Source organism: Fringilla coelebs (assembly GCF_963513975.1).
Source record: "Fringilla coelebs genome assembly, chromosome: 3".
NCBI lineage: Eukaryota > Metazoa > Chordata > Aves > Passeriformes > Fringillidae > Fringilla > Fringilla coelebs.
Genome location: NC_140030.1, coordinates 6,767,891 through 6,784,830, shown reverse-complemented (window position 1 = coordinate 6,784,830; position 16,940 = coordinate 6,767,891). Strand labels below are relative to the sequence as shown.

At 50.2% G+C, this 16,940-nt stretch overlaps 1 protein-coding gene across 2 annotated transcripts in view; it reads left to right on the top strand.

Moving 5' to 3' along the window:
• The first annotated feature begins 212 nt into the window (after nt 1-212).
• Nucleotides 213-16,940, top strand: part of TNFRSF21 (TNF receptor superfamily member 21) — a 35,452-nt gene continuing 18,724 nt past the window's right edge. Inside the window, exons 1-3 of one of the 2 annotated variants that reach the window (XM_084201564.1) lie at nt 213-369; nt 5,968-6,622; nt 8,309-8,806. In XM_084201564.1, the coding sequence (XP_084057690.1) occupies nt 316-369; nt 5,968-6,622; nt 8,309-8,806 (1,207 nt within the window). In that variant the 5' untranslated portion in view covers nt 213-315. Of the gene's footprint in view, nt 370-1,196; nt 1,376-5,967; nt 6,623-8,308; nt 8,807-16,940 lie in introns of those variants that run through there. The other variant, XM_084201565.1, reaches the window with a different exon arrangement.

The window sequence follows — 16,940 nt, the reverse complement described above, 5'->3', positions numbered from 1 at the left end:
GCGCCCTGGCGCGCGGGCGGGTGACGCCACCGCTGGGCCCCGCCCCGGCCCCGCGCGCCGCCCCCACGTGCGCGCCGCCCCCGCGGCAGAGCGCGCGCGGCGGCCCCGCAGCAGGGCAGGGCAGGGCAGGTGGGAGCGCGGCTGGGCCCCCGCCCCGCCCGGCCCGGCCCGGCCCCGGCCTCGGCCCCGGCTCGGCCCCGGGCCCGGCCCGGCCCCCGCCATGGGCGCCCGGCCGCCGCCGGCCCCGCGCCCCGCCGCCTGAGGCAGCGCGGCCGCACGGGCAGCGCCTCGCCCGCCAGCCCCGGCCCCGGCACCATGGGGGCCGCCGCGGCGAGCCGGAGCTCCGCCGGGTTCGCCGGCATCCTCGCGGTGAGTGTGCGGAGCGCGGGGATCCGTCCGTGCCTGCGCCGCCCGCGCAGCATCCGCGTGTCCGCGGCGTGGGTGGGGATGTGCTGCAGTGCGGGGCTGCCCGCCCGCGCCTCCTGCCCCGCCCGGGGCAGCTTGGCAGCAGGCGAGGCTGTTCGGGTGTCCTGCTGACCCCGCTCCGCGTGTCGGGGGCTGTGCGGGGCTCCGCTGCGCCCTCCGCGGGGCTGCTGCCCGCCCCAGCCTCGGATCCCGGCAGGGGACGCCGGCCGGGTGCGATATTCCCATAGTCCCTGCGATATCCATCTCCCCCATCCCTATGTTAGCGCAGGCGGCGGCATCCCCCAGCCAGGGCTGTGCTGCACAGCCAGAGCTGAGCGGGTCCTTGCTCCGCTCTCTGCGCTGCTCCGGGAGCTCGGCGCTGGAGAGGGATCCCTCCGTCCATCCATTCATCCGTCCATCCGTCCCTCCCCTCCGCAGCCGCTTTTCTTGCCACCCTTTGGACAGGCAGTAAAACTCCCCGCTGCGAATGGCAGGCGGCTGCCCTGACTTATCGCGGAAGCGTTTTCCGGCAGCTTTATCTCCCCTTTTACCTTCCCAGGTAGGGCACTTCCCCATCGGCGCTTTAGGGCTGCATCCCGTCTCTTTGGGGAGACAGTAATTCGGTGTGTCAGGCAGACGCCGCAGCTGCTGCGGCTGGGTTGTGTAACCGAGGAGAGCACTTGCTCTTGAACTCAAGGTGGATCTGAGCAAGCTGGCGCTGGCTCGATAGGAATCCGAGTAAACAACAAATAATCTGAAGCTGGAAGGGCATTAGCCGGGAGACAGCCTCTGGAGGCGAAGGCGCAGTGGCGGAGCAGACGGGGTCCGTGCTCGGTGCTGGCTGGGCGCTCCCCAGTATTGGATTCCCGCTGGGAGAAGCGAGCCGGGAGAAGCCTGTGCTGCTGGTCGTCTGGAAGATGAGATGCTGATGGGGAGTTTGGGATATGCGGCTCCAGCTGGGATCCTGGAGGTCAGTTGGGAATGGTGGGTGTCGAGGGAAGAGGTGGAAAAAAAGAGTAGTATCAAGGTGTGGGGAAATATAACAGCAATTTTGGGGCATGAACCAAGACTCTCAGCAAATACATATGTATGTTACTTATGTGTGTGAGTGTGTTCTCACTCCTGTGTGTGGGATTATACAAGCAAGCAAAGCAAAATTCCCATTTGCTTGTGAGCTGGCAGGATCCTCCTTGGGTTTTCATCTGATACCTTCAACATTTTGGGCATCTCCCTTTGGTGACACAAGGAGTTCATGTCTTTCCAGCCCAAAGGAAGTATGTTCAAGGGAAGTATGTTCAAATTGATAGCTTGTGGGTCTTTTACCAGTACAGCAATCCCAAATCTGTTGGCTGCTGGGTTTTGGAGTAGTAGCAGCTTGGCAGCAGTTGTGTGGGGCTGGTGTTCGCTGTGATTTCATTTGCTTGGTGGATTTTTTGGGACCCCACTGACTGCTGCAAGGTAGTTTCCACCATCTCCCCTACTACCCTTGCCTGGGACCAGAGCAACATCACCTTACTTCAGCTTGGGACTTTTGGAAAGCTGGGGGATCTCATCTGTTTGGAGTAAAACCGTGGCTGGCAGCGATGCTTCCGAGCTCTGGTCCGTGCTGGCTGCAGGGCTGGCTGCTGGGGTTTCCTTCATGGGGACCAGATGTGGTGCTGCTGTTCTGGCTCACTCCACTCCCTGTGTTTCACTCTTGAAATGGGTAAAGGAACTGCTGAGTAGTGAGTCCCAGAATCTCATTTCACAAACCCCAAACCAGCTGAAATAGCTGGTCATGTTGCAAGAAGCAGAAATTTGCCTTACTCTTCAGTACTCTCCTCATCGGCAACTTTTTTTAGGACGTTACTGTCTGCCAAGTTACCGTAAAACTTTCAGACCAGTTTATTTGTCTTTCTGGTGTTTTTATGTGTTTATTTCTTTTACTTTAATGTTGCAAGCGCTTTCCCAGTACAGCTGACCTCTGGGAAGGGCAGCAGGCAGTGCAGCGCATCCCCAGCCTGTGCCAAGGCAATGCCACACAGCCAGCTGCCATTTCTACCAAATTCTGCTGGTTTTGCTTGGAAACCATTCCCAGAGTATCAGTTTAGCACTCTTGGTCCCTGCTCTCTTGCAGGTCTCTGCTCCTGCTCCTCTCTACTAGGATCAAGTGCTTTGTGTTTAGCTGCAGTTTGTGTTCTGGGTTTAATTTTAATTTTTTTATAATTTTTGCTTTAGTTTTAGGTTTTTTTCTGTGTTTCCACAAGTCTAGCAGCAGGGCAGCACTGTACACAACCTGAGATCATGACAGTCTCAGTGTTGCAGCATTTTAGGACGCAAATTCCAGGACAGCAAGTTGATTCACCAACTTTCTGCTGGCGTTTTGACTCACTGTGCAAGTTTGGGTCCCTGAAGGAGATGCTGTATTCATGGAATCATAGAATGGCTTTGTGTTGGAAGGGGCCTTAAAGATTGTCTAGTTCCAGCATCCCTGCCATGGGCAGGTATGCCAACCACTGGACCAGGTTTCTGAGGTGTTTGCAGCTGCATCCTCTGTGCACACACCAAGGCAGCTTGTGGCCCCTAGAGCAGTTTCCTGTGCAGATTGCCCATCAGGTCTTCCTGCAGCACAGTTATTGAAAAAGGGTGATGGGAGCACAGCGCAGAGGCACCCTCTGAGGTGGAGTCATCAGGCTGGGTGGTGCTGAGGTGGGTTGAGCCCACACCAGCTGTGGGGTGCTGCTGCCCCGAGGGTCTGTTTGCAGCTGAATGTGGAGGTCCCTTTGTCTGAGTGTTTTGTGATGTGGGGAGGTCAGAATGGTGGTGTCCCCCAGCCTGATCTGATTTCCTCACACCATAGAGCCTTCATGTGCTGAAATAGGTGAAGGTGGCTGGGAGGTGTCTTTGCCTGAGTAGTGCAGGGTGTTGGTGCTGAGTTGGGGATGCTCTTTTGGCTTGTGGCCGCCTTGTCCTGCTTGACCCTTTTGGAAAGGGACCCCACCCCATTAAGAACCCTTTTTTGTTCCCACATTGGGCACAGAGAGCTTTGCTGAAACCAGGTCTGCTCTTTAGCGTTGTCTTGCGCCAGTTCTGTTTTTTATTGTGTTTTTTTGTTAGCCTGTACACTTTGGTACCAGAATAATGAAGTGGAGTGCAGTGGCTCAGCAGAGCTCACTTCATTATTTGGTTGCTTTTTCCACTGGAACTGGGAGTGTCAGCCAGAAGGGTCTGGGTCTGTGTGCTGCTGGGCAGCCCTGAGGGTGAGAGACCAAACCAGCAGACACTCCTTTTTGCTGAGGATGTCCTCCTGCTCCTGGCCTTCACTTTCAGAGATCTGGGTGCTGCAAAACCTGAGCAGACGGATTATTTTAGGTAGCAGAAATGCCAGTCTGAATAAATAGCAGATGCTCAATGCTGCTTAGCCATCCCCCACTGGAACTTGCTGTTCTCCCTTGGAAGTGCATGTGCAGCTGAAGATCTTGAGATGTTCAAAAATACCAGCACTGCTTTTCTTGAGATAGGTTTAAAAAAAAAAAAAACCTCAAAAAAGCCAACTCAAACCTAGTGCTATTATAGGCTTTGGTTACCCGGGTGAGGGATGGGAAGATGCTGGAATGGAAGGAGGGAACCCATGGCATATGCTTGTAGCGGGGCTGTCCATGGGTTTCCCAAAATCTAGCTTGATGCAGAGAGAGAAGTCAGCATCTGAGACAGCAGCACACAGCTCACTCCTGGCAAGGCAGGAGAGCCACTGCCTGTCCTGCCTCTGCTGTCACCCTGTCCTGCTCGACGCTGGCACTGGAGCCGGGTGAGTAACACAGGTGACCCCTCCTGCCGCCTTAAGAGGGCAGTTTGCTAATTCAGGGATGCGTCATGGAGATTACAGGGGAGGGTGGCAGGTTTCCTTAGAGCCAGCTAAGCGCTTTGTTAAATCATGTCTTAGGGGAGGGGAAAAGTAAAATGCATCCTGTAAGCCTTTGCTGCCTGCCAGGGCAGCCCTGGTTTTTAATTTGACGTGCTGTAATTAGTCTAGCCGCTGCAGGATCCTCGTCAGCTCCTGCGGGCTTGCCTGCTTCTGCCTGCTCTGTAATTGCTGCTTCAGGGGCAGAAAACTAAATTTAAAAAAATTAAAATATGAAGTGTTTTGTACAAATCCCAAGCTGTAAATTATTTAGCAGGTGAAACAGAAATGTGCTGTGTGTTTCCAGGAAGTGAGAGACTGCACCAAAAATGATGCGGCGCAGCTTGCGGCTCTGCCGCTATGTGCCTTCTGCAGAGTCATGTTGTTGGGAACCTTTTTTATTTTTTTTTTTTTTCCTTCTGAATATATTCTTGTTGGCTGATAGCCCAGAATAGGTAGCAGAGCAAGAGGCGATGGATTGTATAACACAGCCAAGTGATTTATGTGCTTGGCTCTGCAGCTGAGCAGTATTAGGATCTCTGTCTTTTTACCTTCAGTGTAGAAAATGTTTGAAAATTCAAGGTAACAGTGACTTGTTCCCTCTGTCCCTCCAAACTTAGCCTGTGGCTGTTTGGAAACATGTTTCCTATTGCTTTGCATGCTGTGTGAGGTTGTGTCTGCCTTTCTTTGGTATGCCTTTTGTTGTTGCTGACTTATCTGTGCTGCTATAATTGACATTAGATCCGTACCAGAGGTCTTTTGGAGGAAGCAGAGATACTTCTTGGTAGATGGAGCTTCTCTTGGGGATGGAGAAGCAAGGAATTACGGACATAAACTTTAGGATTGGAGGTCAGTAGAGAGAGATAGATTTATAGCAAAGCCCAGTTGCTTCCAGTTTACTGTCTAAAAGCTGGTGTCCTTTTACCTGTGTCTGATGCAATGAGAAGCTGAGTTACAGCAGAGTTTCTTGAAGAGTGTAAAAATAGCACCAGGTTTTTTCTCCTGTTGCTAATGCAGCTGGTTTAGAGTGGGTTCAGATGTGGTTGGAGGCTCAAAGCAGAACATCCCTTGCAGTCTCGCCAAACCCAACACTTGCACCGGGTCATTCAAAATCGTAGAAAGGCAGAGGAGCTGAGAAATAGCCCAGAAACAGCCGCTAGCCTGGATTTCATCCTGGTTTGTGTTACTCAGAAAGGTAACTATTTGAACAAGTGCAGATTAACAAATAGGGAAGGAAAGTTTTACAGGTCAGAGCTGCCATCTGCGTGTGTTTTTTGTCTTGTCAGTGAGAGCCTGCCTCGTGCTGCAGCCTCTCAGCCTTGAAATGCAAAGCTGGTCTGAATTCTCCTGGGGTGGCCAGGTAGCACGTACTGCTGAAACACAATTAGCAGTATTTACCACCCTGGCAGGGTTGCAGTGTAAATGATGCTTAGTTTCACCGAGAAGTGTGGTGTCAAGTTTAAGCAATTATAATCGTAGTTGGGGATGTGTAAGGAGAGCGTGCTGCCACTTACGCCAGTTCCATTCCACTCCAGCCTCACTGAGGTCCCTCCCGTGGCCGTAATAACTTGTCTGTGGTCCCACAGCTCTGGGACATCCCATGTGATCCTACAGGGGGTTGCTGACAGAGAGGGCTCCATTTGCACGCAGTTGTTGGCTGATACCTCCTGTTTGTTTTCCAGCTGCTCATGCTCCTTGGCACCGCTGATGGTCAGTCGAAGCTGACCTCTGAGCAGAATGCCATCAGCCTCTCTCCTGGCAAGTACCGCCACCTTGACCGTGCCACCAACGAAGAGCTGACGTGTGACAAATGTCCTGCAGGAACCTACGTGTCTAAGCACTGTACAAAGGGTACCTTAAGAGAGTGCAGCCCTTGTCCAGAGGGGACCTTTACCAAGCATGAGAACGGCATAGAGCGATGCCACCCCTGTAGGAAACCCTGTGAACTGCCAATGATTGAGAAAACTCATTGTACTGCCTTGACTGACCGCGAGTGCACTTGCCTGTCTGGTACGTTTCAGACAAACGATACCTGCGTCCCTTACACGGTGTGCCCGGTCGGCTGGGGCGTCCGCAAGAAAGGAACCGAGACCGAAGACGTCAGGTGCAAGCCGTGCCCTCGTGGTACCTTTTCTGATGTGCCTTCTAGTGTGATGAAGTGCAAACCCTACACTGACTGCTTTGGGAAAAACATGGTGGTCATCAAGCCGGGGACGAAGGAGAGCGACAACGTCTGTGGTTCTCCGGCGTCCCTTCCAAACACGGCTTTGACTTCATCGAGCCCCGAAGCGGGTGAGCAGCCCTATGAAGTTCCACCAACCGCTGATCTTCCCAAAGGTAACGTCCACCCCTGAAACACAGGTGTGGTTTTGACTGATGGATTGTGTTCCTGCCTTGGTCAGGGTTGGTGTTAGGATGTTAACAAATGACCTGGTTTAAAGCCTGGGTGGTGCTTCTGCTTCATGGCATCGGGTTGCCCTCACTTGTATTAAACCACGTTTAATAACATTTTCACTGAGACTGCAGTCCTGATTGGACTTCTGGCTGTCCTGCTGTTTGGGCTGAAAGGACGTGGCTTTCCCCAGCCTCTTTTGCTGTCTCTGTGATATGCTGGCACAAGTCTGTGCAGATGTGGTGAACCTGCGTTGGGATGCAGCAGGAAAATCCCTGCAGTCTTCCTGCAGCAGGGAGATTCCTCCTCTGATGGATTCACTGCTTTTGTGCCTGTGCTTTCCTTGCTCCATTTCACTCTGTACTGTGTCACAGTATTGGTTGAATGGGGACCATTGCTGAAACAGCCCTGCAGGAGCCTGTCCTGTCCTGAAACTTCCTTTCCTACAGTCTCTTAAGATTACTATGTGGAATTCCTCTTTTGCTTAATTGGAAGTGGCTCATACAGCCTTTATGGTGATGCCTTAGCTGGGGCTGGTTTCAGGGGTGCTGTAGGACTCCACTTAAGGTGGTATTCTGCACTCCCTGGAAAGCAGGTTCCCGATAGTGTCTCAAATGGGGCATTTTAATTAAAAAATGCAACTTTTGATTACCTCAACAGCTGAATTAGTAAATATAATAGCAGGGAAGTTTGGACAGTGGTGGCTTCCAGTGCTTCACCTTTGTTAGGTCTCAAAGCTTGCCCTGACATTGGTGTATCATTGGGAGTGTACAGGAGGGTGTTTCCTGAACTTTGAAATCAACTGTCGACAATTACGTAAAAGTTGAAGCATTTTCCCTATTTGTGTCCTGATAAGGGTGTTTTGGGTAACCAAACTGGGGGCAAAACCAGTACAGATGAATACACCCACTCTCTGTCTCAGCTGGGATGAGACACAATCTGCAAAATATAACTTTCCAAAATAACCTGTAGGTTTTGCCACAAAAGCCTTTCTTCCTCTTCTCGCCTGGCTTTGGCTGTCATTTTGCATCTGGCTGGGACCTGAGAGGTGTTGGTTGATAAGGAGACTCAATAAAGATGGAAGGTAGTTCTTAGGGGGAAGTTTGGTTGCTTCAGAGACCTACTTTTTAGTTGATTCATCTGCAGCTGCTTGCAGGGCTGATAAAAAAGAGATTTTGCTTCTTTAACAAACCCAGTGGAGAGACACTAAGACTACAAATTATCATGTTTTTTTGTACTTTTAGTCCAAATATGAAATTCCACAAATGAGCTAAAATTAGTGTTCATAAACCTAAAAAGAAAAACCAACTCACTCAAAGTTGTTGGTTTTCTGAGAAATGCTGAATGTGGGACAAACACAGGCTGACAACATGCCTTTAGTAACTAATTTTTTGTAATAAGCTGCCTCTAGCCTTAACCAGCAAGGGTCAGTTTTACCTTGAAGCTCCCTCTGTAACCGTACCCATCTGTTCCCAGAGGCAAACCTCAACTTCACCTCTACTCTTTCTCGCTGCCTGGCGTTGGGTTTCTGTCTGCTGGCCAAGCCGATGCTCAGGCAGGTCTTAGCCCGTGATGTGATGCCATATCGCGTCTCCAGGGCCGTGACACTCAACTCTCCTCTCCTCCCGCAGGTCTGAACTCTTCAGTTCCCGATTTTGTCCCCTCTCCAGCGCCGCGCGCGTCCAGCAGCATGGTGGAGCGGGCGCGGTACTACAACGAAACCTCAGCCAACGAGACGGACGGCATCGGCGGGACCCTCGTGGGCTCCGGCACCACCAGCCAGGCCCAGAGCTACCGGCACAAGCAGACCAGCCAAGCGCTGGAGAAGCAGCCATCCCTGGAGATGATGGGGGGCGAGAAGCCGAGCGTCCCGTACAGGCCCCCCCGGCGAGGCTCGCAGAACGTCCACCAGCACTTCGACATCAACGAGCACTTGCCGTGGATGATCGTCCTGTTCCTGCTGCTGGTCCTGGTGGTGATCGTGGTCTGCAGCGTCAGAAAGAGCTCACGGACTCTGAAGAAGGGACCCCGGCAAGATCCCAGTGCCATTGTGGAAAAGGCTATTATGAAAAAGTCCACCACCCCCACACAGAACAGGGAGAAGTGGATCTATTACTGCAACGGGCACGGTGAGCAGTAGTGACCTGTGGGGTCCTCCCCACTCCAACACAGGGCTGTGGAGGGGCCGACCCCACAGCCAGTGACCAGTGGCTTTCCTCATTTGGTGGGTCTTGCAGTGAGAACAAAGCCCTCACAAAGCGTGGTTCCTCAGATGGTTTCTTCATTCTTGGCTTCTCCTCCTTCTAGTTCCCATGGTGTGTCCCTCCTCCTGAAGGAAGGGTTAATGGAGGGAGTGTCACCTGCTCGCTCCAGCTTCTCTTCTTCTTCTAACCCAGCTTCTCCAGCTTCTACCTTTCTTCCATTGGTAGAATGATTTTGAATGAAGACACTTTTTTTCCCCCATTTTCTTCCCTTCCTGCTTTTCTTCTTTCATATGATCCTTATTTTCTCCATGACTCAGGCATGGATCTGGTTGTCTTTCGTGTCGTCTTTTATCCCCTCATCCCTCTCTGTTTCTGGAAGGCTGAGTCATCCCCCACCTCTTGGCACTGCCTCAGTTTCAGTTCTTAGCCCTAAATCCCAAGTGCTGGCTTGTGTCCCAAGCCCTCTGCCCACACTGGAGCCAGAAAGGTTATCCTTAAAGGCTGAGTTGTGGATGTGTACAGCTCCACAAGTGTCATCAGGTCTGCCTGGACTCTCTTCTTGCTAGTGTTTTCTGTTCATTTAGCGGATGATTTGCTGTCAGCTCTCTGATGAGACTTTAAAGATGACATGTTGTGATCTTCAAGCTGAAATTTGTAAATATCAGGGGTAAACTAATTTACCCCTGATTTTTGGGGTAAATGGCATGACTGTGAGCACCAAGCAGCCATGATCTCCCTAGTGGGATGTGCAGTTCTTCCTCTGCAAAGCTCCCGTGGCAATTTTGACCTTCCCTTATCTTGTGCAGACTGATGAGTCCTTACTTACTTTGGGTTGACGTTGCTCAACCTTAAACATCCGTTCAGAGTTAACCTTTAGAAAAGCACATTTAACAAGGGGGGGGGGAGCAGCAAACAAAGAATTGATTGAACAAAGATTGGAAGGTTTAAGAGAGATCAGTCCTTGATGAAAGTCATCCTTGAGTGCTCAAGTACAAAGCAAAGAAGGTTTGAATAGGGCGTCTTCTGTCGTGTACTTTCTTCACCTTCCTGCTGATTAACAGACCTACACTTTGTTTGCCTTCATTAATTCATTTATACAACCAGTAAGATCTTGTTGGAATTGGTTTTCTGCCTTCTCTTGTGTTTGTGTTGCTTATCAGCTTCCTTTTAACTCTTTTGTGTTCTTGGGCTGCAGTTTCTTAAACTTTTTTCTGTTTCTGATAACTTTTTCCCATAACCCCTGCACTCCATTGTCCCTAAAATGTGTGGCACCCAAAGCATGGTCTGTGAGACTGATGAGTGATCTGCAGTAGAGTTACAGAACCTTATTAGACATCCTTGTTTATGGGCACAACCAGGAATACATGGGTTTGGCCATGATTCATAGGTCAAAAACGAGTGGTTGTTGCTAACTTGCAGTAACTCTTTTCCCCAAGACTTTAATTACCAGTTGGTTGAATTTCTGGTGCTTTCCTGTTTCTTGAAGCACTCCAGAGCAGAGCAGTTTGTACTGGACAAGGATTACTCAAGTGCAGGGACCAGACCATGCTTTAAGTAGGTGCTGCTCTGGATTCTATCCTAGTGTTTCAGACCATGCTGAAGTGCCTTGCTGCAGCTGATCCTTCTGGAATCCACCTCAAAGCTGCCTTTGTGGGCACTGCTGTGTGTTGGGTCACTAATTATGATCCAAGTTAAAGAAATCATGCAGGTAAGAGAAGGTTCATGTGGAGAGCATGGCCTGTTTTAACCCATTTAGATAAAACCTCACCTCCCAGGTCTTGTCATCCTTTGGGGGGACGTTGTGGCGTCATTCACGGGTCATCCTGTGCTTCCCAGGGTGAGTTGTTCCAGCTTTCTCTGCCACATTAACAGCTGCGTAAATTTCACAAGATCCTTGCTAAGTTTTCCCCTTTGTCTTGGTAAATAAGCTGGGTGTAACAGCAAAACCACACTGAGGTGATAAACCAGCTTGGTGTGATTGAACCTCTCCAGTCTGGAGGTGAATGGCGCCGTTACTCCCAGCCACCCCTGCAACAGTCACGCAGGTTCCCTTTGGCACGGCTTCGTGACTTCCTCCTGCCACCAAATGTCCTCAGATGAACTTTGTGCAATAAAGGCAGGCAAACAGGCACAAACCAATTAATGCTTTGTCTTGCTTTCAGTGCAAACCAAATCGTGTTGCACTAGCTGGAAGGGCCTTTGCTCATTAGCTCTTACTTGGTGGTGCTTCTCTGTCATGTCAGATATGGAAATTCTTCTCCTCTGCGGTGGAGCATAAATCCCTCTCTGCTTTCCTGTTGAAATGTCTGGCTCTTAAGACTGTTTACTTGAAAGGAGAGGTGTAGTGCCATAAAGGAATTGACCTTTTATTTAATAACTGGCTGTACAGCTGAGATATTCTGCAGAGCTGCCGTGTCATGGCTTACCTTTCTGGTGCTCCAGTAGTGTTTGTTCCCAAATCATGCTTCATCCTGAAGCAGCATTTCAGACAGGGCTGAGTTTAGCCAGGAACAAACTTCAGGCTGATGCAGAAGGGAAATCTTTCCTCTCCTGTGCTGCTTTGTGGATCCCTCCACGGCAGGCTACCAGAGCAAAGCCTTCTGAGATGTGAGGACCACAGCTGCTCCCCAGGTTCAGGTGGCAGCCTGGTTTGTGGTTGCACAAGGTGTGTAGAGGGCAATCAGAGTGTAAACTATCTTTGTGGCTGGGGGTAAAGCCATTGGGCTGGGTGCCAGCAGTGCACCCACATCTGTATGACCTCCATCCAGAGGTTGGCTGGCACACCAGCAGGGGTCTGGGGTGTGTTTATTGCCTGTTTATGTAGCTCTTGCAAACAGTCTTGCCCCCATTTGTTCCTAGTTTACCATCTCCTCCCTCCTAATCCTTTCAGTAAACAGCTTTAACCTTTGAAAGGAAAGTCCGGGTCTGACGCAGGCGCTGGAGCCTCTCCTCAGAGGAGCTGTCCTTGGGCTCTTGACCTCATTGGCAACCCCCTGAGCCTCCCATGGCACCAGATGGGCATCCAAGGCTTTGCCTGTTTGGGGGATTTTATTATTGATTTCTCCAAGGCCATGGTGCTGGTGAAGTGTGGTCAGGATGGCCCTAGCACTGCTCAGTGCTGGAGCAAAGACAAGGCGCTGTGGTTGGGCTCCTTACCAAAAGAGGAGGGGTTTAGGGTGGAAGCAGGGACTAAGACTCTTCCCCAGTTCCTGAAGGGACTGAATTCCTGAATTGTTTAAATAATTGAGATAGGTGTGTGATCCTGGTCAGCAGTTGTTGTCAGGAGGAGGTTCACTTGTCCTCATCTCCCCATGAGCTGGTATTTGTGCCCTGTCCTCTCTCTGGATAATACATGCCTTAAATAACAGCTCAAACATAAAAATAGAAGTAGCTTGGGAGGCTGGTGTTAGAGCTACACCCGTGTCCTGAGCATGGATAAGTTCCAGCTAAGGCAGCAAATGCCAGTGCTTCTCACTGGATTAAATGATTCAGAGGTCTGGGAAGAGCTTGCAATGACTAATGGCCTGAGTTAGTAGCCGGCCTACCTCCACGTCTGTCCTTATGTCCATCCTCACAACTGGGGCTGTCCAGAGAGAGATTGAGAAGGTAGAACAGTGTAGCTGTGGCTGGAGAAGCTGGACCTCTTGCTGGCTCAGCTGGCTCTTACTTTGCAGCTCTGCAGATAGGAATCCAACAGTTGACAGTTTGTCAAAGTTTTCCTGAGAAATTATCCATGTGGTGCCTGAGTGACGTGGGCACAGGGCTGATAGGGCTCTGTGGTTTAACCTTGTATGTATGACTTCTTTCTTTGAGAAGATCAAGAACAGCCTACACACTAGGCTCATGCCTTTATTTTACCAAATACGCATTTCCTTTCTTCAGACATTTCCAGAGGTGAGAAAATGGGCTTGCAGGAGCCTTTCAATAAACACTGAGAATTGGAGCTTGTCTATCAAATGCCTTGGAAATGCCAGATTTGCCATCATGCCAAACATGAAAATGGGCTTGAATTCTTTTTGCAGAAATTGCTGATACTGTTGCCTTTGGCTTTCATCCATTTAGTAGCAGAGGATGAAAGACAAAGACTGTAAAATGCAACCTGTGTGTAGAAGCAGCTGTCTGAAATGATATGCCAGGAGGCAAGAAAAGAGTTTGGTGATTTTTTGTTTTTTTGGAGTTGAAAGACTGGGATTAGATCTTGGCAGTGCTGGCCTGGCATGAGATGCCACTTCCCTTTTATTTTTCTTCAAGTCTTGTAATTGCCCATTATTGCAGTGGGTGGTGAGAGCAAAGCCAGGAAGCCTCTGGTTAAATAATCAGAGAAATTAACTGTTCTGTAAAAGTTGTTTGCAGCTGGGGTGGAGCTGAGGCTTGACTGCTTGTAGAAGAACATGTGCTTAAAATGGCTCAAAATCAAGGTGGGGAGTTGAGATGTGATGCTGGAGAGATGGGGAGTATTGAGATTTGGGGGTCTTGGTTTGTCAGTTGTCAGCACATTGAGGGCCAGGATCTTCTTGGCTGGTGATGTGTAAGGAGTAGTCCTTGGCTTGCGTGCTGGTTGCTGAGAGACCAGGGCTGGGCTTGAGCTTGGTCTGCTCCCTGGGAAGTCCCTGAGGGTGTTGAAGGGGGACCACATCTTGTACCTTGGAGAGCCTGATGCTGTGCTGCAGCTCCAAAGCATCCCCATGTGAACATAACCAGTGGGGGTGTGGGGACAGCAGGGTCATTGCAGGCTGGTTCTCAAATGAAATCAGGTGTTCATTTATGGTTAGTTGCAAGATGCTTATCGAAGTAAAATTACATGATTCTTTGCAAGAGACAGCACATGAAGGTTATGTGTGGGCTAAGTCAGTCTTTTCTAAAGATCCATCACCTAATGAAGGGAAGCAAGTGCATGGAACCAGTCCAGCTGCGGATGTTATTCCTCAGGCCTATTTAACTGCTACTCTGAATAAGAAAATTGCTGCAGACTTGGCACTCACAGGTCTGTGGGGTGACACTGACCCCTCCTTCGTGCTTGTGTGGGTAAATGAGATGAAAGCCACTTAGTGTAGAGGTTTTGTTTGGTAGAGGTAGTTTTCCCTGGATCAGCTCCTGAACAGGTCCCAGCAGGTGGCAAGAGGATCACACTGGGAGGCTGGGTAAGGATGGAGGAGCTGCTGTGGAAACTGCTGGGCAAACAAACAAGCCTTTCAAGCCCTAAAGCTTCACCAGCCTCAGACTGTGGTGGCCTCGAGGTTTTGTGCCCAGGCCACAGGTAGGGCAGAGATGCCCAGAGCATCTCAGGAGGGCAGGTGTGCCCATTGTTGCTGACATAATTCGGTAACTGTGGCTACGCCTGGAGAGGAGCAGCCCTGGGCTTGTGTGCAAAGTCTAATACAGCTCTGGCAGGCAGAGCATGAGATGAGGGATTGATGTCTGTCCACCTGCCAAAACGGAGAGGCAGAAGGTGTTGTGTTTGTTTTTGTTTTCCAAAGCACCCTCTCCTCTGGCATCTGCAGCTTGATGATGTGCAGATGATCGCTGGTCCTCTGATGACAGCCTGTCCACCTCCGCAGGGAGACACCCAGGCAGAAGGGGAGCTGGTTAAATTGGAAGAGGCAGAAATGTGCTGGGCACCACAAGGAGTATGGATGCTCCCTCACTGCAGCTTGTTCTGCTGCATGTCATGCTGTGTTTGCTCCTGCACGGGCACAATGCTCTGCTTTGGGTGGGATGGAGCAACTCTTCATCTGCAGCACAAACCTCTGCCATGGGAGTGTTGGGGTGGCATCTGACAAGTTCAGAACACCATCTTCCTCAAACCACCCAGTGTAAAACATTGCTCAGGTTTGCCCAAAAATCGTTTTGTCCTTTTGGGAATCTATGTGATTTCCAAAGGGTGTAAGCAAGAGCTGACCAGGGCTTCATGATGAAAGGGAGCCTTGCAAAGTGCAAAAGTGGGAGGCTGCTGTTCTGCTTAGAGAGGAAGAAACCTAATCATGTGCAGGTTTTATCATCTCCTGTTCCTCAGCCTTATTGCATTAGCACCAAAGACTGGTGCTTGATCACTTTTAATGTGTGTTGCTACATGAGCTGTCTATCTCTGCGGCATGTACAGGGCTGTGAGGAGCTCCTCTTGGAAGCTGGAACATTTGCTCCCAAATCTGCTTCAGAAAAGAAAACCCAAATTATCCAGTGGTCAAAATTCCTGGGTGGCCCTTGTATTAATTTAATGAGGGATTGGGATTTGTGCCTGCCCATTAAGGTGTAGGGCTGAGTGTGGGAGGCAGGGCAGCTCTGCAGGAGAGGATTGTCCTTGTAGAAACCCACTCTGAGCCTGGGGTGTTTTTGCCAAAAACCCAACACCGGTTTCAGTGCCCGGAGGGCTGTGATTTCTCACATCAGTGTGGCTCTCACACATCACTCCTCCAATAACGAGGTTGGGTTTTTTTGTTTTTTTCCTCACTCTCCAAGACTGGGAGAAAAAAAAATGCAGGAGGTGAATTTAATCCTCGGGTTGGCATCTGTGGGTGTCTGGATATTTATATTGCTCTGGCTGTGGCAGTGTGTGTGCTCAGGGTTACCAGCTGTCCCAGAGGGTTATAATGAAGATTAACTCTGCAAAAGCCGTTTAAAATTTAATAATTACATGAAATACTTATGCTGGCCATTCTCATGCGAACTAAAGCAAGAGCAAGTTCACTCAGCAGGTCCCTGGTGTAGCATCCTGTGGTGGTGGGCAGGAGTGCAAATGGGTCCCAGGAGGGTTGGCCCAAGGGGGTGTTACATATGTGACTTCCACATAGTGTATTGGGAAAAGAGGTCTTGTCTCATGATGATTTTCAAGTTCCCAGGTCATAAACCTGTTCATAACTGCATGTGGCTGATCACAGACTTGTTTTCACTGTCTGGTTTGGTTATTTTCCAGAAAACTTGTGGGAAGTGATTGTTAGAAGTCCCTTTCTGCCTTGCAAGATTTCCAGTTTTGTCTTTAAAAAAAAACCCAACAAACTCCAAACATACCATTTTGTGGTTTGTTGGCCAAACAGCTCTTGCTAAGGATATGAATCACTGGGTCCTGGGAGGGTCTGATGACAGCACTGTCCTCCATGGTTGAGAAAACTATTCTGTCACTAACAAATCTTCATGAGTGTGTCCTTTCCAACTGTCCTACAAAAAACCTAGAGATCATCTAGTTTCTACCCCCCTTCTGTTGGTAGGGATGCCACCCACTAGACCAGATTGCTCAGAGCCTGTCCAACCTGGCCTTGAACACTTCCAGGGGTGGGGCTGCTACACCCTCTCTGAGCTGCCTGTTCCAGGGCTTCACCACCCTCACAGGGAAGAATTTCTTCCTTATGATGTCCAATCTAACCCTGCCTTCCTTCAGTTTTAGGCCATTCCTTCTTTCCCCCTTGTCCTGCCACTACATGCCCATGTTCAAGGTCCCTCTCCAGATCTCTTGTGGCCCCTCTAGATACTGGCAGGCTCCAGAAAGGTCACCCTGAAACCTTTTCTTATCTAGACTGAACAAACCATCTTCTTATGAGAGGTGCTTCAGCCACTTCACCATTTTTGTAGCCTTCTGTGGACCTGATTTAACAGGTCCACATCCTTTTTATGTTGGGGACCCCAGAGTTGGACACAGCACACCAGCACCTCCAAGTCCTTGGCAAAGCTGCTCTCAGCCCCTTCATCCTCCAGCCTGTGCCAATACTGGTGATTGTCCTGACCCAGGTGGAGGACCTGGCACATCTTCAAACTTCCTCATTTAGGACCTGAAGTATATTTTGAGTGGCAGGGGGAGGAATTGAGTTTACAGTAACTTTCCCTTTTTGGCAGTGGTTAGTGGAATTTTTGCATTTTGGAAAGGTATTTGTGTTGTGCACCTGGGATTTCCAAGCCTGGTTTGGTTGAGCTGTGTTATCTTGTCAGCTGCAGTGTGGATGTGCTGCATCCTGGCTCTCTTGTACAGGCTCTCAGTGTGTGCTCAGACATAAAAATAGGCTGCTGTGGCTGTGTTTCACATGAGTCAGGAGGATATTTGGAGGAGGGAGGTGGGCTGAGCTCAGGAGAA